At 42.9% G+C, this 25,247-nt stretch overlaps 1 protein-coding gene across 1 annotated transcript in view; it reads right to left on the bottom strand.

Moving 5' to 3' along the window:
* LOC124712512 (retinol-binding protein pinta-like) overlaps positions 1 to 25,247 on the bottom strand; it is a 304,107-nt gene that overhangs the window by 212,155 nt on the left and 66,705 nt on the right. The window contains exon 2 of the mRNA XM_047242822.1: positions 15,318 to 15,476. Within this exon, the coding sequence (XP_047098778.1) occupies positions 15,318 to 15,476 (159 nt within the window). The remainder of the gene's footprint in view (positions 1 to 15,317; positions 15,477 to 25,247) is intronic.

The raw sequence follows: 25,247 nt of genomic DNA, 5'->3' as shown, positions 1-25,247 counted from the left end.
TAACATGCTAAAATAAATAACATGTTTTTAAAGTAATGTAGTTCTGTGACAGCGTGATTGCTCGCAGGTTGAGGACCCTGGAATCGAATGCAGGTGGGATGAAATTTTTAAACAAAGGGCATATTCTACTATCGTTTAAAGGAAGTGTAGAACACAAAACGATTTTTTAAAAAATATAGTTTCTTTAGTTACATCACCTTTATTAACTTTTACAAAAGATCGGTAATTAAGAACTTTGGTTTTCAGTGAAAACTGGATTTTTGTATGTAGTTAGACAGCAGACCACGTGAATGTTCATAAAAAATGACAGACGTGTTACTTAGCATATATTTGACGAATTTTGTATTTAAATGACGTGGGTATTCGAACCGTACGGAGAAAAACACACACAAAAAATAATGACCGAAACGGGACACTGTACATCTCTGCTTTTATGCTGCAGCCGTCAGATCTTTTATTTTGAAGAACTGCTTCATTCTCCCGCACCAATTCGAGAAGTTATGTCCATCTTGTACTTTGAAAAATGTATTCTTCTTTTGTTTTCAATTCGCCAAACATAAACGAATGGACTAACTGCGAAGTATTTATTTTAAACATACTTCTACTCTACTTTTTTGACGAAAGTGACAGCAAATGATAATGACGTCACTCACCAGCGATTGTCTCGAAAACTTATGCATATAGGCAGTCTGGTGCAAATTCATATCTCTGTCAACATCTTTGATCTACAGACTGCCTTCCATTGCGATACACGTAGTTAGCCGCGGGCAAACTCATGGTTGACTGACGACGGTTTGCTGACCGGCATTTAGCGTTGGTGTACCACAGCGACATTTTATACGAGAGGTACTTAAAACCGTGGTTACGGGACCCTGGTTATCTTACTTTTTGACCGAGGTTGGTGCGCTCGGCCAAATGTATCATCTCCTAAGAAAGGAAGCGCCAGACGTTATTAACGTTTTTAAAACAAATGTGCAAATTCTGGGGCGGAATGGGATTAAAACATTCACTGACAGTTCGAAAATAACTATATGTGGATAGCGAATTTTTTTTCTTGACCTCCAAACATTTAGTCATACTCGCGGCCACAGAAATGTCACTGTTTAGCACCGAGGCAGAGGCCATCATGCAAGCTTTTCAGTTATTAAAATCGGCTAAGCTCAGCAAGGTCTTATACGATTCTAGCCTACTGTCAGCTCTCAACAACAGTACTGATGGCTTTCTTTTGTCAGAGCTTACTGTTCATTCAGTAGGTAGAGCGGGCTGTTTTTCGTAATGGCCCATTGGAGAGACAAAAAATTCTCAGTCGAACTGGCAGTGGGGCAAAGGGAGTCACAGTTGAGAATATTTGTGAGGGGTTACCAGTTCCAGCATTTGCCTCGTACCAAGCGAAACCTCCTGTAAAAGTTATACAGAACCGGAGGATGGGAACAATTTTAAATTTTAATTCTGCAACAATATGTCCCATACAAAAATTAAGATACTAGTTTATTTGAAGTTGTATAGAATTTAAAACAATCTTGAATCGCAGAAAAATTATTTTACAACAGTATTGAACTATGTGAGCAACATGATATATTTGTCTTCTTAAATTTGTTTACTAAACATAAAAATGTTTTAGCGAATACAGCCACCGTCAGAAGATGGATAACATAACATATCCAGTCACCGTCACAGAATATGCCTGATAACAAAACAGAATCAAGTTTACAAAGAACTTGGCAGTGTAAGCCGACTTCTCAGTACGAAACGTCATCCCGTCTGGTCTGCATAGATGCTCTGATTCGATAGGGAAGAGTGTCATAAAGCCACTGTATCTTATAACCTAAGCAAGCTGGCACAAAGCTGTTGTAACTGGGACTTGATATCCTGAATACTGGCACTAGGATGTAGTTCCGTTCGAGTCGGCTCCACTACTGGGGACGCAGACGGTTGATACAGGCATCTACAATGTGCAAGCGAGTATTGTCCTTTTGAAGACTGCTACCACTATATTGTTGCGTGAGAGGTATCACTTGAGAATACACGATGCCCATAATGTGCCATTATGCAGTCAGAGTTCCCTCAATCACTACCAGATGTGACCTGAAGTTGTGACCGGGGCTCTTGTAAACTGCACCCGCTAAAATCTGTACCTAATGAAATTTGCAGCCAGAAAAGGGCAGGGAAGAGTCCACTGATCCCCTCGTCCCAACTCCATAACTTGCCTGGCAGTTAGAAGATCCGAGGGCCCTTAACCGGTTGGGCTGATTAACAGGACTGGAGATGCTCGAAGAAGAACTGTAATGCCTATACAATTTTCCTGATTTTCTGTCGGATCCAATAAGTTTCTTTTTGCTTTCGATCACATCTTCAAAAACCAATCGTAAACATTAAAACCGAATTGCAGCCACTTGTTTAAGTAGTATCTCTTCTCCTCGATATGGTCTGTTCCTGTGGATCAGTATACTGTACTTGTAATGTACATAAGATAGATTCTGATTCTAACAAAAAGGCAATTATGCGTGTATGTAGGGTGGAGAAGAATTCCACGGACAATATTTCGGAGGCTATTCTCGGGTATTTTCCGAGTATTTTGTTATGAGGAACCCGTGGTCCCCATTGGTTCATTAAGAAATAATTACATTTCGTTTGATTTCTTGGACGTTGTATCAGTATTGGATTACGAATATATGCACAACAATGAAAATGTCGACGATATGCGCTCTGTGTATTGTTTGGAAGCAGACCTGTTCCATTCACTCACAGCAATTGCTGTTGACAACAGTTATGCCCACTGTACTCCTGGTCCTCAAGCTTGTATTCATTATTACTCAGTTCTGTCTCGGATTTGTTTTTTTGCGGCTCTTTTAATTGTACATTAACACTGATACACACCAGTACGGGTAGTTTTACTGAAAGAAACGGCTGATGTGCGTCCCGTCTGTGGTTTAACTGAATGCAATGGAAAAACGCCACAACGACGATATGCTCAGCTGTTCTCGCAGCGACGGCTGTAACATAACAATGGTTTAGCTTCTGTACACATGAACCCCCGAATTTCCGGATCTTTTCGTGCTGCTATGTTTTGAAGATTGTGTATTACAGGCTTTTCCACTGTAATTGACGTATTTTCACAGAAATAGAGATAATTCAGGTAACAACCGAAGTAAATCATACTGACATTACTACTCTATAAGAGACTACGGGTCCCTTACAACAAAATACCCAGAAAATATTCCGAACAACCTCCAAAATTTTAGCGGTGGTGTTCGCCCGGTATAGGTGACATGAGTTGTACGCAGCCTCTTCCACTGCTGGCACTACGTGCACGCGTCCACTGTATGTAGCTTAAAATATGAAACAATTTTCTTTATAACAATAATTCTACACTCCTGGAAATGGAAAAAAGAACACATTGACACCGGTGTGTCAGACCCACCATACTTGCTCCGGACACTGCGAGAGGGCTGTACAAGCAATGATCACACGCACGGCACAGCGCACACACCAGGAACCGCGGTGTTGGCCGTCGAATGGCGCTAGCTGCGCAGCATTTGTGCACCGCCGCCGTCAGTGTCAGCCAGTTTGCCGTGGTATACGGAGCTCCATCGCAGTCTTTAACACTGGTAGCATGCCGCGACAGCGTGGACGTGAACCGTATGTGCAGTTGACGGACTTTGAGCGAGGGCGTATAGTGGGCATGCGGGAGGCCGGGTGGACGTACCGCCGAATTGCTCAACACGTGGGGCGTGAGGTCTCCACAGTACATCGATGTTGTCGCCAGTGGTCGGCGGAAGGTGCACGTGCCCGTCGACCTGGGACCGGACCGCAGCGACGCACGGATGCACGCCAAGACCGTAGGATCCTACGCAGTGCCGTAGGGGACCACACCGCCACTTCCCAGCAAATTAGGGACACTGTTGCTCCTGGGGTATCGGCGAGGACCATTCGCAACCGTCTCCATGAAGCTGGGCTACGGTCCCGCACACCGTTAGGCCGTCTTCCGCTCACGCCCCAACATCGTGCAGCCCGCCTCCAGTGGTGTCGCGACAGGCGTGAATGGAGGGACGAATGGAGACGTGTTGTCTTCAGCGATGAGAGTCGCTTCTGCCTTGGTGCCAATGATGGTCGTATGCGTATTTGGCGCCGTGCAGGTGAGCGCCACAATCAGGACTGCATACGACCGAGGCACACAGGGCCAACACCCGGCATCATGGTGTGGGGAGCGATCTCCTACACTGGCCGTACACCACTGGTGATCGTCGAGGGGACACTGAATAGTGCACGGTACATCCAAACCGTCATCGAACCCATCGTTCTACCATTCCTAGACCGGCAAGGGAACTTGCTGTTCCAACAGGACAATGCACGTCCGCATGTATCCCGTGCCACCCAACGTGCTCTAGAAGGTGTAAGTCAACTACCCTGGCCAGCAAGATCTCCGGATCTGTCCCCCCTTGAGCATGTTTGGGACTGGATGAAGCGTCGTCTCACGCGGTCTGCACGTCCAGCACGAACGCTGGTCCAACTGAGGCGCCAGGTGGAAATGGCATGGCAAGCCGTTCCACAGGACTACATCCAGCATCTCTACGATCGTCTCCATGGGAGAATAGCAGCCTGCATTGCTGCGAAAGGTGGATATACACTGTACTAGTGCCGACATTGTGCATGCTCTGTTGCCTGTGTCTATGTGCCTGTGGTTCTGTCAGTGTGATCATGTGATGTATCTGACCCCAGGAATGTGTCAATAAAGTTTCCCCTTCCTGGGACAATGAATTCACAGTGTTCTTATTTCAATTTCCAGGAGTGTATGTCTACACTAATGCTGTGCAAACTGCTGTGAAGTGCACGACAGAGGGTACTCCAGATTGTAGCAGTTATTAAGGTTTTTTTAACGTTTTATCCATTTATCGATCACGGGAAGAATGATCGCTGAAGCGGCTCAGAGGTCGCTTTAATTAGTCTGAACTCGTCCACGCTATCCCTACTGGACCGATGCGTAGGGCGGGTTTTAGTATATTCTTGGAGTTATTATTTAGAGCTGGTTCTTGAAATTTATGGAGGAGGCTTTCTCGGGATAATTTGCTTGATCTTCGACCGTCTGCTAGTTAAATTTTCTCAGAATCTCTGTGATATTCTTCCATGGGTCAAACAAACCTGTGACTGTTAGTGTTGCCGTTCTCTGTATGGGTTCAATATCTCCTGTTACTCAATTTGGTATGGATCCCACACACTTGAGCAATATTCTAGGACGGGCCACACCATTTTGTTACAAGCAATGTCCTTTGTCAACGGACTGCATTCCCCTAATATTCTACCTATTAACCAAAGTGTGGAATCTGCTGAGTCTATGAGGTCGTTACATTTCATATCCCTACAAATTGCTACGCCTAGGTATTTGTATGAGTTGACCAATACCAGTTACGACTCTTTGATATTGTAGTCATAGGATACCAAGTTGTTTTCGATTGTGAAGGCACGATGTTACATTTCAGGACATTTAAAACAATTTGCCTATCTTTTCATCACTTGGAAATCTTATCAAGTTCTAACGGGATATTTGTACAGCTTCGTTCTTACCATACTTCATTAGACGTGACTTCACCATCTGCAAAAAGTCTGAGATTATTATTGATATAGTTCCCCAAGGTCATTAGTATTCAACGTGAACAGCAAACGACCCAACACACTTTCCTGGGACACACCTGAAGTTACCTCTACATATATCGACGACTCTCTATCCAAGATAAATTGCCGCTTCCTCCCTACCAAAAAACCCTCAATCCAATTACTAATTTCGCTTGATACGATCGTACTTTTGATAGTAATTGCAGATGTGGTACTGAGTCAAATGCTTTTAGGAAATCGAGAAACACTGTATCTACCTAAGTGCCTTGATCTATGCCTTTCCGGAAGTCATATGAAAAAAAAGCATGTTGAGTTCCACATTGGTGATGTTGTCGGAATTCACACTGTTTGACATGAAGAAGGTCTTTTTCTTCTACACACCTCACTACGTTTGAGCTCAACATGCGTGCTAAGATTCTACAGCAAATGGATCTCAAGGATGTCGTGGTTCACGTCTGTACGCTTCTTGTAGACGGGTGTGACCTGTGCTTTCTTCCAACTATTGGGCACTATTTTTCGTCCGAGGAGTCTACGACAAATTATGGTGAAAAGAGGCGCTAACTCAGATGGAAATCTGCTGTAGAATATGATAATGATTCCATCGAGTCCTGAAACTTTGTTGAATTTTAGCGATTTCAGCTGTTTCTCAACACTACTGACACTAATATCTAAATTACTCATCTTTGCAGTGGTGCGAGCATTATGTGAGGCTAACGATAATTCTGCATATAATTGTCGTTGTTGCGAAGGGGAAAATACATGAGCACTGTAAAATTGTGTATTAAGTAAGATGAACTTTAAAAGAACGGAGTGTTTATCACAACGTACGTAACGTCATAACTTAGTAAAAAAGGAAAAAAAAACGTTTTCAGCTGACAATGCATAACAATTTCTCTTGTTGGGACAGAGTATGCGACATAAAAGAATGAGAGGTATGATATAAGCTTTAAAACCAGTGCCATATGCTTATGTCAGAGGGAATATCTTAAGCGGATTATTAGTGGCGCTCTTGTTCTTCTTCCAGCAGTAGAACATTTTGTTTACATGGTGGCGTCCACACGGCTCGAAGAGAAAACAATGCCAGTAGTTGGAGGAAAGTACAGACGTGAACCCAAAAATTAACGTTCAGTGTCCTTGAGATCCGTTTGTTGTAAAATCTTAGCATATATTCTGAGCTCAAACGTAATGATGTGTCCAGAAGAAAAACACCTGCTCCATGTCAAACAGTGTGGATTCCGAAACATCCCACTGTGGGCGTAGTGAGGGAGTGAGCGAGGGCTCGGGGTAGAGGTAGACTGTGACGTAGTGAGCAGGTAGATTCCAGGTATACTGGGTGTAAAATTCACAGATTTCTGGTTGGGTGAAGATTCCACTGCGTGCAGTTTTCACATATTCCTCCCCCACACCATGACGCCTGTTCCTCTCCAAAACAATTCAAGTGTGTGACCTCTGCCCAGGTCCACGCCTGTTTGCCGACTATGGACATCCGGGGTAGTGATGAGCAACGATTAACCGCTGAACACATTGCAACGCCGTTCATCAGCATGCCATGCTTCCCAGTCGTGGCACCATTGCAAAGGCAGCCGTTTGTATTGTGGTGTTAACGGTACCCTTAAGCACAGGACCGTAATCCGCTAATTTTCTCCTGCTGGTGTGTGATGAATGGCACAGGTTGGAAGACAATGTTTCAGGAAGCCCATTACTTGTTCTTGAATGACAACCACAGGGGGGAAGGTGTTGCGACTCGCTTACTGCCCAATACGGTGATCCTCTCTTTCGGTACACAGGCGAGGTCGACCTGAACCATAACGGCGGGTATCCCTGGCCTCACATTCACTCGCAGTCCAACATCGGGCTATCGTCACATCATCTGCATAGTTAGACACGAATGACCTCTGGCAACCAGCTATTCGGTTTCGATTTTTGTGAGCAATGTAACTGTTGCTCTCGAGTTGAATGTAGAAGGTGGACGATTTCGCGCTCAGTTTAATATTCCTTCTTCTCTTTCGCTGCACAGAGAATCACTCCGTACGTGTTGGTTGACATTTTTAAATGCTAGTGGGAACCTGACAACCTCAGCAGGTTTCAAAAGCTTTTGTATGGGGGCGAATTCAGTTGTGGAAGCAAAATCCGTGGCTAAAATCGCGTTTCCAAACTCGATATCAGAGAGTTTGCATGATAAACCAGAAACAGTGTTGGTATATTGTTTTGCGATAACAGGATTTCGGAGTCCAGATACAAGCAGTGAGTGATAAGCTAGACGAGCGATAAAGCAAGCTCGTGGTAACTAACAGATTATACAAGATAAACAAATTTCACATCCTCGCGGACGTTTAGTTCAACATAAGCACAGTCGCTTACAAATTTTTCCGATTAAAAAGTGCGAACCTAGAAATTTGAAGAGGAAGTTTGTTGTCCGATGACAGTTCCATACGCATTATTTTCCACAGAGAAGATATTTGATAGAGAATAATCTGTGCTGCAATTGGGGACCCGTGCAAGTAGGATGATCCGTATGTCACGAGCCGGGAAAAAAAATTACACTTTCTAACTGAGATAGACTGAAAAGGGGCTATCATAGAGAAGCCTGGTGCAGGCCTTTGCAGATGACGTGGGGGGGGGGGGGGGGCGGCCGGTGTGGCCGTGCGGTTAAAGGCGCTTCAGTCTGGAACCGCGTGACCGCTGCGGTCGCAGGTTCGAATCCTGCCTCGGGCATGGATGTGTGTGATGTCCTTAGGTTAGTTAGGTTTAATTAGTTCTAAGTTCTAGGCGACTGATGACCTCAGAAGTTAAGTCGAATAGTGCTCAGAGCCATTTGAACCATGACGTGGGCGGTTTGCATGGAACGTGTCCCAACTACGTATCTGATTCTAATTGTGTGTGTGTGTGTTTGTGTGTGTGTGTGTTTGTGTGTAGTTTAGTGTCACGTACGGCTTGTTGATGATCAGGGAAGTGAGGGAATGTAACCCGATTCCGGTACACAGCCTACGCTTAAGCCATTCTCCCACGGTATGCGGAAATGCACGTGGATGAGGAGCTCGTGACGTCCCATCGTGGAATTCTACGTTCCACTGCAATGCGGAGCGTGAAATAAAGAATGTGGCAAGTCCGGTTTGTGTCTCGTGGTGAGAAACGTGATCGTTTTACGTCGCAAGCAGAACTCAGGACCCGCCATACCGTGTAGAGCTAAACTATGTATTTGGTGGGTATTCTTTATCAAAGAGTACGTGATATGAAGATAAGTTGTTTAAAAGGATTGGAAAATTGATAATCTCTCGTAAACACGTAATTTTAGCTACTACTTGTTATGATAAAGTGACTAGAAACTACATATAGGTAGTTAGGGCTTCCTGTATTTGATGTTTTTAATGTTATAACTTGTGTGCTATGAATGTATACCGTTTCAATGCTACGGCACAATGGTGAGCTATCAAATCTCGTCCTTTTGATACAGTTTGTCTTAGTTGAATGTCAAATAATGACATTTGTAGATACAGTCTTTAGACAGTTTATACCACATACAGAGGCCTGGCTGCCATGTTCAAGTCATAGGTTAGTTGACAGCGTTGTGACCTGAGAAGCAAAAAGTAGGAGCTTAGCATCTAAACTTTTATTCTCCTTTTGTTTTCTAAACGATTCTGCGACTTTCTTATTGATTTGATACAAGTATTACCTGCAGTAGTCGACGTTCCTTATTATAAATTATGTGTCTCTTGCAATTCTTGCTGGAATGTTCCCTCGTGGCCAGAAATCTTTTCGTGACTGCCAGTGTATATCAGAAAGTAAACACAAGCTACACACTTATGAAACGTTGACTAAAATGCATATACGGGATACCTACTTTTTTGTTTTGGTTCAAATGGCTCTGAGCACTATGGGACTTAACATCTGAGGTCATCAGCCCCTAGAACTTAGAACTACTTAAACCTAACTAACCTAAGGACATCACACACATCCATGCCCGAGGCAGGATTCGAACCTGCGACCGTAGCTGTCGCGCGGTTCCAGACTGAAGCGCCTAGAACCGATCGGCCACAAAGGCCGGCTTTTTTTGTTTTGGTTGGTTGATTGGGGGAGGGGACCAAACGGCAAGGTCTTCATTTCCATCGGATAGGGAAGGAAGTCGGCCGTGCCCTTTCAAAGGAATCATCCTCGCATTTGCCTGAAGCGATTTAGGGAAATCACGAAAAACCTATATCAGGGTGGCCGGACGCGGTTTTGAACCGTCGTCCTCCCGTTTGCGAGTCCAGTGTGCTAACCACTGCGCCACCCAGCTAGGTGCCGTTTTGATTTTATTGAGTGCCTCATATTGTAATCTTATCGGTAAATATAATTTTCAATTATGGTGAGCAGCTTCGAAAAAATTCCCTCTTCCATTCAAGTGAAATTGCGAAACGCACAGCAGTACTCTAGCAGAGGACGGTCAAGCGTAGTGCAAGCAGTCCTTTAGTGGATATGTTGCATCTTCTGTTCTGGCAATCTGACAATAAAACGCAGGCTTTTGTTCACCTTACCCACAGCGTTCCAATTTAAGTTGTTAATATGTGTTATCCCTAGGTATACGGTTGAACTGACGTCCTTTAGATTTGTATGATTTATCATGTAATCAAAATTCAATGGATTTCTTTTAGAACTTAACTGAAACCGGTTATCTCTAAGTCGAGAACCACTGTACAATAGCGCGTTAGCGAGGTGCACTACAGACCTGGAAAGCGCAAAGAAATTACGAATTCTGACAGTACTTCCAGAGTGCTAACTCCATTCTATTCACTCCCGCACCAGGGTTAGATGGCGTGTCGTCATCGCATTTGGAAGCATCACTGTTCAAATACGAGTATCTGTTCGGGAACCCCGATTTAGATTTCTTAGAGGTTACCTGAATCGAGTGAGGCAAATGCCTAGACGTGTCCTCTTAACACTTCGATTTCCTTCCCCAATCCGAAGATGCGCATCTCTTCACAGTATCCTCTCCGTCGACGAGTTGTTAACTCCAGCCTTAGTACCAGAGCCGCAGAATATCAACATTTCAATCCTCCAGCTGGTATTCAGCGTTCAGGTGAGCACAAAATTTGATACTTAAAATAAATGTGAAGAGCGCCAAAGAAATTTTAGCACCCCATCAGAAATTAGTTGCTCCTGAATTCCGTGAAAAAATGTCCTCCATACTTCTCGACAGTCTCCCAAGACGGCATCACAAGAACTTGGATGCACCATTGTATCAGCACCTCACTTGGGCGAATAATAATATCACCACGTGCAGGACGAGTTTCGCTTGCCTATTTGCCCTACAGAGCTCTCGGAACCTATTTCCACAGGTTCCGAAACGTAAACTGGTGCAATCACTCACTCTGCTGAACCTACACTATTGTAGCGTAATTGCATAAATTCCTTTAGAAAAAAATTCTTTTGCTAGTCCGCGCAACCACTCATGCACCACGTGGCGTACCTCTTCATCAGAATGGAACTTCTTTCCTCCCATTGCGTCTTTGAGTCATTCAGTGTCACTCGGCGGTTTTCCTTCACTATGGCTTCAACTGCTGCAATGTTCTGTGGAGTCACAACTCGTTGTGCCTGACCTGGACGAGGAGCATCTTCCACTGAAGTCACACCATTTGCGAATTTCCTACTCCATTCGTAGACTTACGGCTGTGGCAAACATGCATCACGCTACTGAACCTTCATTCGTCGATGAATTTCAACAGAACGCTGTCCTTCCCTGGTGAAAGTCGCAAGTGGGGCGGCCATCTTTATACTGATACTGCGACGGTATATGTGCATCCGCAGAATGCTGCCACCTACAGGCCATTCTGCACGCTGTTTGTAGCACGATTACCAAGTTACATGATAACGGAGTGAAATTGGGGATTTGTTATTACAAATTTAAGGTTTTCATTTCACTCACCGTCGTACCTTTCCTCCTGACTCACCCTGTATGTTCTAGTCTGTGTGCCACATGAAAACATTATGGATTCGTTAAAAAAATGAAACAAGTGCTTCATTTCTTGCACACCTATTGGTATATTCTTGACATGACGTGTCCCACATACATCTGCAAGTCATAAATGTCTCCAGGAACTGTCATTAAAGTTTTGTCCCCTTCACAGTGTCATGTGTATGAGACTAGCATTTAATGCAGCTCGCGGTGACAGAAGGTGAACTTTTGCCGGTCAGTTGGCACGACATCTCTACACAGCACAATTTGTCGGGGGGTGAGGTGTGGTATGGAGGGGGGCTGCTTGCCGGGTACTCATTTCCTACCGACAGTCGACAGCAAAAGTCAGTCGGTTTGCTGGCTAAAACTCCACACGCGTCCAATTTGTCGGCCGGTCAATTGGTGGTTGTGTAGGGTACTTTAGGGTTTCGTATCAATTCGATAGATAGGAATTTTGCTCCATGACAAGACCCCCGTTTATTCTGGAGAACAGTCACACGTGCTGCTTCTTTGGCATTAAGGTGGGGGGTAGGACGTCAAACGCGACGACTTGGAGCAGGAGAGGCACCAGAGGACATTTTAATTTCCACTGTCTATACTTTTACGAATAAATTCATAAAACTTTGCCAAAATGACCAGAATGAATTCAGGATTTACACTTATACCAGTGGAAGTTCAAAAATATAAGAATTTTTTTTTTACATTTGAAATTTGACCTTTTCTCACTTACCATTGGCTGCATTTGTTGCTATAGGTACACTTTTCGTCATAAGTAAGGGAGATTCTTCGATGAATTTTGCACAGCATACAAACCATTCTTACAGGTGTATTAAACTCTAGAATTTTCCAAATCTATTGAAAACTGTGGTAACAATTGAGATAATTAACTATAAATTTGAGTTTTTCCTAAACATGAAGTTTAAAATGTAACAGCACCTTCATTTTTTTATAAATTAAATAATTTCTAGACTCTAGAGCTTCATACACCTGTAAGTATGGTTTGTATGCTGTGCAAAATTTATCGAACAATCTCTCTTACTTATGAAGAAACGTGTACATACTGCAACAAACGCAGCCAGTGATAAGTGAAAAAATGATGAATTTTCACATGTAAAACAAAATTAATTTTGTTATGTTTTTGAACTTCCACTGCTGTTGTTGTTGTGGTCTTCAGTCCTGAGACTGGTTTGATGCAGCTCGACATGCTACTCTATCCTGTGCAAGCTTCTTCATCTCCCAGTACCTACTGCAGCCTACATCCTTCTGAATCTACTTAGTGTATTCATCTCTTGGTCTCGCTCTACGATTTTTACCCTTCATGCTACCCTCCAATACTAAATTGGTGATCCCTTGATGCCTCAGAACATGTCCTACCAACCGATCCCTTCTTCTAGTCAAGTTGTGCTACAAGCTACTCTTCTCCCCAATTCTATTCAATACCTCCTCATTAGTTATGTGATCAACCCATCTAATCTTCAGCATTCTTCTGTAGCACCACATTTCGAAAGCTTCTATTCTCTTCTTGTCTAAGCTATTTATCGTCCACGTTTCACTCCCATACATGGCTACACTCCATACAAATACCTTGAGAAACGACTTCCTGACACTTAAATTTATACTCGATGTTAACAAATTTCTCTTCTTAAGAAACGCTTTCCTTGCCATTGCCAGTCTACATTTTATATCCTCTCTACTTCGACCATCATCAGTTATTTTGCTCCCCAAATAGCAAAACTCCTTTACTACTTTAAGTGTGTCATTTCCTAATCTAATTCCCTCAGCATCACCCGACTTAATTCGACTACATTCCATTATCCTCGTTTTGCTTTTGTTGATGTTCATCTTATATCCTCCTTTCAAGGCACTGTCCATTCCATTCAACTGCTCTTGCAAGTCCTTTGCTGTCTCTGACAGAATTACAATGTCATCGGCGAACCTCAAAGTTTATATTTCTTCTCCATGGATTTTAATACCTACTCCGAATTTTTATTTTGTTTCCTTTATTGTTTGCTCAATATACAGATTGAATAACATCGGGGATAGGCTACAACCCTGTCTCACTCCCTTCCCAACCACTGCTTCCCTTTCATACCCCTCGACTCGTATAACTGCCATCTGCTTTCTGTACAAATTGTAAATAGCCTTTCACTCTCTGTATGTTACCCCTACCACCTTCAGAATTTCAAAGAGAGTATTCCAAACAACATTGTCAAAAGTTTTCTCTAAGTCTACAAATCCCAGAAACGTAGGTTTGCTTTTCCTTAATCTTTCTTCTAAGATAAGTCGTAGGGTCAGTATTGCCTCACGTGTTCCAACATTTCTACGGAATCCAAACTGATCTTCCCCGACGTCGACTTCTACCAGTTTTTCCATTCGTCTGTAAAGAATTCGCGTTAGTATTTTGCACCTGTGACTTATTAAACTGATAATTCGGTAATTTTCACATCTGTCAACACCTGCTTTCTTTGCGATTGGGATTATTATATTCTTCTTGAAGTCTGAGGGTATTTCGCCTGTCTTATACATCTTGCTCACCAGATGGTAGAGTTTTCTCAGGACTGACTCTCCCAAGGTCGTCAGTAGTTCTAATGGATTGTTGTCTACTCCCGGGGCCTTGTTTCGACTCAGGTCTTTGAGTGCTCTGTCAAACTCCTCACGCAATATCATATCTTCCGTTTCATCTTCATCTACATCCTCTTCCATTTCCATAATATTGTCCTCAAGTACATCGCCCTTGTATAGGCCCTCTATATACTCCTTCCATCTTTCTGCTTTCCCTTTTTTGCTTCAAAGCTCTTGATATTCATGGAAGTGGTTCTCCTTTCTCCAAAGGTCTCTTTAATTTTCCTGTTGGCAGTATCTAACTTACACCTAGTGAGATAAGCCTCTACATCCTTACAGTTGTCCTCTAGCCATCCCTGCTTAGCCATTTTGCACTTCCTGTCGATATCATTTTTGAGTCGTTTGTATTCCTTTTTGCCTGCTTCATTTACTGCGTTTTTATATTTTCTCCTTTCATCAATTGAATTCAATATTTCTTCTGTTGCCCAAGGGTTTCTACTAGCCCTCGTCTTTTTACCTACTTGATCCTCTGCTGCCTTCACTATTTCATCCCTCAAAGCTACCCATTCTTCTTCTACTGTATTTCTTTCCCCCATTCCTGTCAATTGTTCCCTTATGCTCTCCCTGAAACTCTCTACAACCTCTGGTTCTTTCAGTTTATGCAGGTCCCATCTCCTTAAATTCCCACCTTTTTGCAGTTTCTTCTGTTTTAATCTACCTTCCACTGCTATGAATGTGAATTCTGAATCCTTCCTGGTCATGCTGACAAAGTTTTGTGAATTTATTCGTAAACGTATAGCTAGTGGTAATTAAAAAGTCTTGTGGTGTCTCTCCTGCTCCAAGACGGCCCGTTTAACGTCCTACCCCTCTTAACAAACCATTCCGTGGCAGCATCTCCAGAGTGACGACGTGGTCGTTCTCGAGGTGGAACGTTTCCTGAACAGCGAAAACTCAGATTCTTACAACCAAGTACTCCGTCAAGTCTACTGTCGCTGAGAACAGTGCCACATTGAAGGGTGAACATTAGGAGAAGGACTTGCGTCATCACTAGAATTCATGGTCCCAGTTAGATACATTCGAGGTGTTGATTAACACTTTATGAGTACCCCTCATAAGAACTTAATTTTCCTGGAGTTGGTCGTTGGTGTGACGTGATAGTTTCTCTGTCAGTGTCTGACTTTGCCACAGGACGTGGGTGGGCGAGGGTACAGACCTGTTAGCGGCGGCAGGTGCGGCTGCGTGTTCAGCCAGCGGCGCAGCTCCTGGACAGCGGGCAGCTGGTGCTCGGGCAGCGGCTCAGGAAGGCCCCTCAGGAACGGCGATGGCGGCTCCTTCTGGGCCCGCGGAGGCGCTTCCGTCTCTGCCGGCGGAGCTGCGCACACACAAGTAGCTATTCGAGAAACCACTCGAGCTGTAGCCAGTAAACAGCTAACTTAGATTCCAGACAGTACTATTTAGTCATTTTAAAGAGTGTTCCGCTCTGTTTGTTGCACTGTATATGCTGTACGGTTAGTAGAGTCCGCGCAAAATAACGTGACCGCTAGATCCGCAATAGGCAGGGCACGGGTGCGGAGAGCGGCAACTGTGGGGATTACTCGGCAGGCACTGTCTACATCTACATTTATACTCCGCAAGCCACCCAAAAGTTCGTGGCGGAGGGCACTTTACGTGCCACTTTCATTACCTCACTTTCCTGTTCCAGTCGCGTATGGTTCGCGGGACGAACGACTGCCGCAAAGCCTCCGTGTGCGCTCGAATCTCTCTAATTTTACATTCGTGATCTCCTCGGGAGGTATAAGTAGGGGGAAGCAATATATTCGATACCTCATCTAGAAACGCACCCTCTCCAAACCTGAAGCTACACCGCGATGCAGAGCGCCTCTCTTGCAGAGTCTGCCACTTGAGTTTGATAAACATCTCCGTAACGCTATCGCCTTTACCAAATAACCCTGTGGCGAAACGCGCCGCTCTTCTTTGGATCTTCTCTATCTCCTCTGTCAACCCGACCTGGTACGGATCCCACATTGATGAGCAATACTCAAGTATAGTTCGAACGAGTGTCTTGTAAGCCACCTCCTTTGTTGATGGACTACATTTTCTAAGGACTCTCCCAATGAACGTCAACCTGGCACCCACCTTACCAACAATTAATTTTATATGATCATTCCACTTCAAATCGTTCCGTACGCATACTCCCAGATATTTTACAGAAATAGCTGCTACCAGTGTTTGTTCCGCTATCATATAATCATACAATAAAGGATCCTTCTATCAATGTATTCGAAATACATTTGTATGTAGGGTAAATGCTGAGCGCTGGAGGGCAAGTGCCATTCTAAACTGAAGCCAACACTCATAATTTTTTGTAAATATTAAGTGGAGTCCGTCCACGGCTACACTTGCATGGTGATGGTTCAAATGGCTCTAAGCACTATGGGACTTAACATCGGAGGTCATCAGTCTCCTAGACTTAGAACTACTTAAACCTAACTAACCTAAGGACATCACATACATCCATGCCCCAGGCAGGATTCGAACCTGCGACCGTAGCAGCAGCGCGGTTCTGGACTCAAGCGCCTAGAACCGCTCGGCCACAGAGGCCGGCACTTGCATGGCGATCTTTCAAAAAGATCTACAGTACCTCTACATTCGTTAGTATCTAAAAAGAATTCCACTAAAAAAAACAGCGATTTATTTTCGCCTGGATCGTTAACCATTTGTAACATTCAGAGAAGCGTCGAGAGTAGCAAATTTTCAGTAAAACCTACATTTCTCTTGCTATCATGTTAAAATTTGCTTCTTTTGCCAAAATACAGCGGAGTTTACGCAGTATCACCTCACTAACATGTTGTACAGACGCAACTGCGAGAGAAATCAGAGACAGTGTTTTATTCAGAGAGCAACTTTGAAGAATTCCAAGAGCTTATGAAAAAACATCCAAAACCCACAGCACTTCTCGTTTCACTAGCTATCGATGGCTCTTAAAAAAAATACATTCTTTCATCGAAAAACTGTTGTTATTGGAATAACATATGTAAGTAGGCTGTTTAGGGTTTTATGTTGATAACGTCAATTAGCGCTCTGTATGAAAATCACTGGCTGCGCTGTGTGCAGTCTGTGGCTGACCTGGACGTGTGTCCGTCAGAAAAGCGAAATTTGTATGAATGGATATCATGAACTGATATATATATAATGACTTCTGAACACTATTAAGGTAAATACATTGTTTGTTCTCCATCAAAATCTTTCATTTGCTAACTATGCCTATCAGTAGTTAGTGCCTTCAATTGTCTGAATCTTTTATTTAGCTGGCAGTATTGGCGCTTGCTGTATTCCAGTAGTTCGAGTAACGAAGATTTTTGTGAGGTAAGTCACTCATGAAACGTAGAGGTTATTTTTAGCCAGGGCCATTCTTTTGTAGGGATTATTGAAAGTCAGATTGCGTTGCGCTAAAATATTGTGTGTCAGTTTAGTGATGATAAGAATAAGTAAAGAGTCTGTCTGAATACGTTCAATTTTGCTCAGATGTTTGTAAATCAAATAACGCAGGAGGTTTACCTGCAGAGTTATTCATTATTTTTCTAAAAATGGTTCAAATGGGTCTGAGCGGTATGGGACTTAACATCTGTGGTCATCAGTCCCCTAGAACTTAGAACTACTTAAACCTAACTAAAGTAAGGACATCACACACATCCATGCCCGAGACAGGATTCGAACCTGCGACCGTAGCGGTCACGCGGGTTCCAGATTGTAGCGCCTAGAACCGCACGGCCATAATTTTTCTAAGGGGACGTTACAATTTTTCTAAGGGGACGTTACAACCTTATGTAAAGTGTCCCCAGCATAGTTTAAGCCATCTCAAATCTGAACGCTGAAGTACCTCACATTAATGGCCACCAGTAGGTATCCGTATATCCGTATACTTTTCATCAGATAGTGTAGCTCTCGTATAATTTGCACACTTTGTTCATAATGTATCAATATGGCATTGATTGGTGGAGCTCCTGTTTATTACATGCTTTTACATATTAAGGAGATGTGATTATTCTTAATTGTAATACTATACTGAGTAACCGTGTTGTTCTAATATCAGCTGGTTGCGTAAGTCTCTCACGTACAAAGAATGGAAATCTCCTATGCGGTGGAGGGGTATTTCTGCCTTTCCCCTTTCCTTAACTTGGCTCCTTATCGTCTTCGACTGCTGTGTGAGACAACCGGTTTGTTTGCTTACAACACCCCAGCAAGGCTGCTGTATGGAAGAAGGTCATGGCTCGTCGTGTTCCAGCTGCAGTGCTGACAATGTCCCGCCATGTGTTCGTCACAAGCTCAACCGCAACTGCGGTTTTGGAAAACCCAGTGGTGCAGAATATCTAATTAGTCTCTGGTGATGCGATCTTGGCTGTTGTTGTCTTAGGCAACCTCCGTAGTCTATCGATTAGCGCATCAGTGGCCCAACGATTCTCGATAACAATCGGAGACTTCTGAGAGGAGTCTGGATTGGGGTTCATTCAGCACCGGGATGTCAAATGATAAGCATCTTGGTAAGACAACTAGCGGAACTGACACCCAGGCGGCTGAACTGTCTTCAAATCGAAAGGCTTGAACCAGGCTACGAGCGATATAACAGTCTTCTTCTTCTTTGGCCGATCTGTGTCATGATGGATATCGGCTTGACGCTTAATCTCCTGCTAACTTCATCCTTCTTTAACGTCATCCAGCCTTCCAAATATTCTTCTTTCTCTCCGCTTCTCTCCTACAATCTTTGCTTCAGTATCTATCCCTGCAGGAAATTTCTTAGGAATATGTGTCCCCAGCAAAAATATGTAAGATGGGTACATCCTTTTGATCTTGTAAGTTACCGATGTGCTCGTCAGAGAGAGAGCAATTTATGTTACGGTTAAACAATCTTTGATCTTGTTGTGGCACAGTCTTTGCGTCTGCGCAGTCTGATACATTCTTAATTGAAGTGTGGTGGGTGGCGGACATATTCAGTAGTGGTATACTGCTTTGTGATTGTATCTTTTAGAGAAGAAAGATTTATTATAAAAGACAGCAAGGATGAATATGATGTACATATTGGAAGGCGCAAATAATATAAATTTTGAAATATTTTTGAAGAGAAGATGTTTGAGGTAAGACTGTAGCATTGCGCGGCTGGTTTGTCTGAATGATTATTGTCGGGTCTAGTGAAGCAGGCGATACAACCCGTCGGCTTTGACCAATGACGCCAGAATTGGCCAGAAAGTATTTATTACACGGATGAAAGAGCTGACAAGACTGTTCAGAAACAAAGAAATGCGAGAGACGAAAAATATAGTTGACATATATCAAGGCAAGTAGTATTTTCACGTTAAGGATATCGCGTGTTTGTATCGTATTATTTCTGTGGAAAATGAAAGGGAAAAAATGGATGGAAATATTGGTAACGTAGAATACTTCACGTCACATATATATGGGTTGTGTCTGGAACCTCATTCGAACTGTATTGGTTAACTGCAGTACGGGATACAAGTTTAGCGTAAGCCGATTTCTTCGTTTTCGTTAGCATTTTATCCTGTTGTTCAGTTGAACTATATAGGTCAACTGAAGCACGTGATAAAAATTTTGCATGTGTTGTTTCTTTCGCCTTCGCTACCACTAGTGGAAATGGACGTACGTTACAAAATGGTTCAAATGGCTCTGAGCACTATGGGACTTAACTGCTGTGGTTATCAGTCCCCTAGAACTTAGAACTACTTAAACCTAACTAACCTAAGGACATCACACACATCCATGCCCGAGGCATGATTCGAACCTGCGACCGTAGCGGTCACGCTGCTCCAGACTGTAGCGCCTAGAACCGCACGGCCACTCCGACCGGCGACGTACGTTACATTTGCAACCTGTACCTCAATTGAACTACGTGAAGAGGCAATAATGTAATTTGTATCCCATACTTCACTATGGGGTACAGTTTTTTTCTTCACCTTCGATGCTAATAGTATCGACTGAAAGTTATAGTTTTGATCACAGCAGTGACAATAGTACCCCATTCTTTAGTTCACCTGTATAGCTATACACAACATTTGTATCTTGCTCTCCAATTCACATATATAGGTAAATCTCATCAATGTTACATATATCGTTCTTTTCGAATAGGTAGTGTCATTGTAAAGGTCAAATGAAGGATAGGATACAAATTTTAGTTGTGTCGGGTGTTTCGCCTTTAATATTGCTAGTACATATCCGAAAAAATCGTACTGATAGTAGTGCTGGGAAACGAAAGAAGAACGACAGCTGGGAAATTGCTATTACATCCTGGAGTACATGAAAACATACATAGTGAACATTTAAACTAGCAATATGTTTGGAGAGTACTACGCCTCCATGAATATTCAGCTAAGTGACTTTGAATTGTGGAAATCCAGCGTTTTCCCTTCACTGCAAGAGATTTCACACCTGACCAATAACCCTCTACGCTATTTGTGCAAGCCCCTGTGGACAATGATCTGAACTCAGTATTGTGATTAACTACGAGATGCTGATAACCCCTTTCCCCTAAATCCCTATATGAAGAAAACCCATCTGAAGTTACAACGGAACCCTCTGCAATGTGATCTTCAATTAAACTGACCAAAACTTCCTTCCTTCCTTCGACTGGGTACTACTTTAAACATTACATCGTCACACTCTTGTCCTGAAACTACAGCCCACCGAACCCATAATCCCACCGGAGGTTCCCCCCTGTTGTACTTCCTTTTGCCAAGATGCGACTCCTCAATTTCGACCATAAAACCCGCCCCCCGCGGCCCCCTATATTTCATGTATTCCCAACAAACTTCCCTACAAAAAGGGTACCAATCCACAACTGTACGCTTACTCACACGATATTCATGGACACACAGGATATCTCAAACACCAACAGTACGAGATTTTCATAATGTCTCTCAAGGCGAGCTTAGATTTTTCAAACCACGTCCCTCGTCTAATGGACCGCCACAACCGATCTTTGCTGCAGCGCCATATGAGTAAGTCGTGAGTACGGCGACGAGATAGACTTGTGGGGCGCATGTTTTCGCTGCATTCACGACATCATTTGTAAAAAAACAAATCGTGGGCAACATGTCTATGCCCATAGCCTCTTTCAAATCATCCAGGTTCATCGGAACAGATAAATCCATACCTACAAACGAAAATTATATACTAAAAATTGTCCTAAAATAAGAAACTAATAGTCCAAATTACCTCAATATCAGTAAGAATGAAATTAAATACCGAATGAATTGCAAACAACCAATTATTTAAACAAATGCATATGAAGAATATTTTGAGCAATATGTAGCGATCTCTTTTAAAACCAGTCTCAATTATTTTAATGTACAATGACAGCGCTTATCCGGAACACAGAACTGTTTTATTATCTATGACTCCGCCTCCGGTAGCTGAGTGGTCAGCGCGACAGACTGTCAATCCCAAGGGCCCGGGTTCGATTCCCGGCTGGGTCGGAGATTTTTTCCGCTCAGGGACTGGGTGTTGTGTTGTCCTAATCATCATCGTTTCGTCCCCATCGACGCGCAAGTCGCCGAAGTGGCGTCAAATCGAAAGACTTGCACCAGGCGAGCGGCTTACCCGACGGGAGGCCCTCGTCGCACGCCATTATTATCTATGGCTGAAAGTGAAGATATTATTATCTATGAGTAATGTATGACGTCAATGGTCAAAGCCGACAGGCTGTATCCCCTGCTTCACTTGACCCTTATTGTCAATAGTTAGCTTTCTTAGAGCTGAGAGAAAGACCACTCCACCTCCCTGCTTCGTGCATTAAGATATCAGCTAATTAAGCTGTTTGGTTTTTATAGAAATTCTCTGTTATCACTGAATCCTTTTCAAATCATTGTTCACTTTATTAAGCGTAGTATTATTCAGAGCAATGTTATGGGTGACGATCACGCGACATTTTACTCTGCCCTTCGAATATATACTTCACTCTAAAATCATTGTCTTGGAATATCATTTCATAGGAATAGTTGCTGTCCTCATCATGCTGTTTAAAGAAGGTTTATCGTTACGCATCACCACTTTGCATCATATGGTACGCATATTGTGTGGAAATTTTATCGAAAAAAATAGAAAATTAGCTTAGCTGCTTCCTGCTTACTGTTTGCTGTTGTGCTTTCGAGACACCTGCAACAATGTTGTCAAGACGCCAGGTAAGTGGAAATTTTGATTAGGGTCAGATAATTCTTTTACTTCAGTTGCCCATTTAATATAAAGACAACATGTATTCAGACCAGTTACAGCTTAATTCGAATTAAGTTCTGCTTAGTCAAAGATTTAGCATACGAGTTTTAAAGTGGGTAACAGTTTGTGGGTGCCTAGTTTTGATAATAGGTGTTTTTTTTCTTTTTTTTTAGAGTTGGAGGTAAATTCGGGCTAAATTTCATACAGAAACATATAGTGGGGAGCTTCGCTTTTAACATTTTACTAGATTTTTTCCTCTTGTATTCTTAGAAGTGCTTTTTCATTCGTCATTCAGTCAGACCATTTCACTTCAGCATTTTTCTCTACAACCACATTTTAAACCTAACGAAGTATTTTTTTCTTACTTTTTTACTATTCTTGTTTCGCTGCCTTACAATACTTCAGTACAGATAAAAGACTTGGTGCATATCTTTCTTAATTCTATCGGAATTTTTATTTTCCTATCAAAAAATCTTTTAAAAGTTATTTAGCGTGTAAATATACCACTTCTTATTTACTCACACAGTTTCCTTTTATGGGCGGCCGCGGAAATTTATCCACGGAGGGGTGATCAAGACTCTAGAAGAACCATTTTTATGTAAATTATTCCCTCACTTTCGAGACATGTCATACCGCTAGAATTAAATTTTATGCGTGACAAAAAAACTTATTATATCCCACAGAACTGACGTCTATCCAGTCAGTCTTCGCTGCAAATAGGTTCTGTAATGAATAAAAACACTATACTCCAGCTTCCTGAGTAGTGTGTTGGGGATGGTGGGCGGGGGGGGGGGGGGGGGGTGAGGGGTGCGCAAGTGCCTCTCCCCCAACCACACTCTCCGATTTCGGGCGCCTATGCATACGTTGTCGGTCACCAAACTTTTCAGTATGTAAAATTTTACTTTTTCCAAAGTCCAGTAATATTTTGGTGGAACCTTTGCGTTTGGTGATTGTCATCCCTTCAATCTTTCCCACAGTAATCCTCATCTCACACCCATTTCCTGCGTTTACTCTCCTCTCCCTCATATGTTGGAGTTCTTCCTCTGATACAGCCAATATTACTTTGGCACTGACATAGATAATGGTCTTTGTGCATTTATCTCCTGGCATTACACGTCCTGTTTTTTCCAGTGCTTTGTCTGATAGTTTCTCATCACAAAAATACTGTAAAGCGTTAGTGACAAACAACACTCTCTCTGATACTTTTTCCAACATCAGTCTCATGTGTTTTCTCATCAATCCTTACTACCACTTTCCGACTTGTGTAGAATTCCTTTATCTGTCTTCTGTCTTTCCACTCTACACGAACATCTTTTATGGCTTCCATGAGAATACTCCAGTCCATTATTATTGCAGGACTGCTTTATCTTTGTACGCAGACTACAGGGAACTTCTTGATACCACATATACAAGTTAATCAAAGCAAGTTTTGCAGTGAATTCAAATAGGGAACAAATTAGAATCTATTAGGAAGGAGTCGGTATCACGTTTTTCTTGACATTTGTCAGTGATGTACCATTAATCATAAAAAATAACACAAAGGAACTCAGTTTTCAACTGACACAATTACCACTGCGAAAAGAGATCGAAAGGAAGGCAAGGGCACCTCCAACAGAACCATGCCTAATAATTTCGATTGAGGCAAGAATTTCCTAATGTCCTATGCTGATATTTTGTGTTGTAAGTCTAGACATACCCCTAAAATGTACCTAGCCTAACATGACGTTCAGAACGATCTGCGGTATCAATTTAGGAACACCGTGTTAACAGCTCTACAAGACTGTAGCTCAGGGCCTCTCAGGGTGTTTACTCCAGCGTATCACGCAGTGCAGAAGACGGCTTCGCCACGTTGACGACATTGCAAACCCCTTCTCCTTAACTTTGCGCAATATCACTCTCTATCTCCCGTCGCTCGTGTGGCTCGCTCCGCCTGTCTCGACATTCTGCAAGACTTGACCTCTGTTTTCTTTTTGCTTTGCCGCGCATTGCTGGCGCGTGTGTAGTTACAGAAAACACATTTTCCCAAGTGAGTGCTATTCCTTCAGCTGCAATTTCAACCGTTTCTAAACTATCTGCCCCTGTAGCGGTGTCCTTCCCCGAAATCATATACAGGAGCTCTTCCGTTGCATGTAAGTCGTCGTCCACGCCGCGCAAAAAACTGTCTAACGGAGCCGTGTCGTTAATACCCACGGGTTCATTAACGACGATGGAGTACGCTAGGAGGTTTTCAATTTTTTTAGTTATTCATACAAATTCCTTGCAATATCGCTGATTCGCCTTATATTGTCATCCTGGAAACTGGTAATCTGCTGTATGCGGAAGCTAATGTGTGTTTCATTGTTTGTGCTATGTCCAACAAAATACTGTTTGTTAATGGTCCTTCCATAAATGGCTTCTCATCTCTTGCTAAACGCAGAGGAACTTTATAACTAGCTCTAAGAGTCCTTTCGCAGCACACTTCATCTTCTTCACCCTAAATTAACGAAAAAGGATTGTGTTAGGAATAACACATGCGAAAACGAATACACATTTGAGAGGCATGTAAACAAAATGGTTCAAATGGCTCTGAGCACTATGGGACTTAACATCTGAGGTCATCAGTCCCCTAGAACTTAGAACTACTTAAACCTAACTAACGTAAGGACATCACACACATCCATGCCCGAGGCAGGATTCGAACCAGCGACCGTAGCGGTCGCGCGGTTCCAGACTGTAGCGCCTAGAACCGCTCGGCCACCCTAGTCGGCGAGTGTAAACAAACTTCACTTAGTTTCACATGACATTTGACTAAAACAAATATGCTTGAATACCGATACAAACCTCATCTGTGGATGAAGAATTCTCTTCTGAAAGGGTTAGCAACTTTCTTAATTCTTCCTCTCTGATGTCCCCTATGATTTCACTGTACTTTTTTGATTGCAAC

This window comes from Schistocerca piceifrons, chromosome 8, assembly GCF_021461385.2.
Source record: "Schistocerca piceifrons isolate TAMUIC-IGC-003096 chromosome 8, iqSchPice1.1, whole genome shotgun sequence".
In the NCBI taxonomy this organism is placed as follows: Eukaryota; Metazoa; Arthropoda; class Insecta; order Orthoptera; family Acrididae; genus Schistocerca; species Schistocerca piceifrons.
Note: the sequence above shows the minus strand (reverse complement) of the source record. Positions and strands in the feature narration are given on the sequence as shown.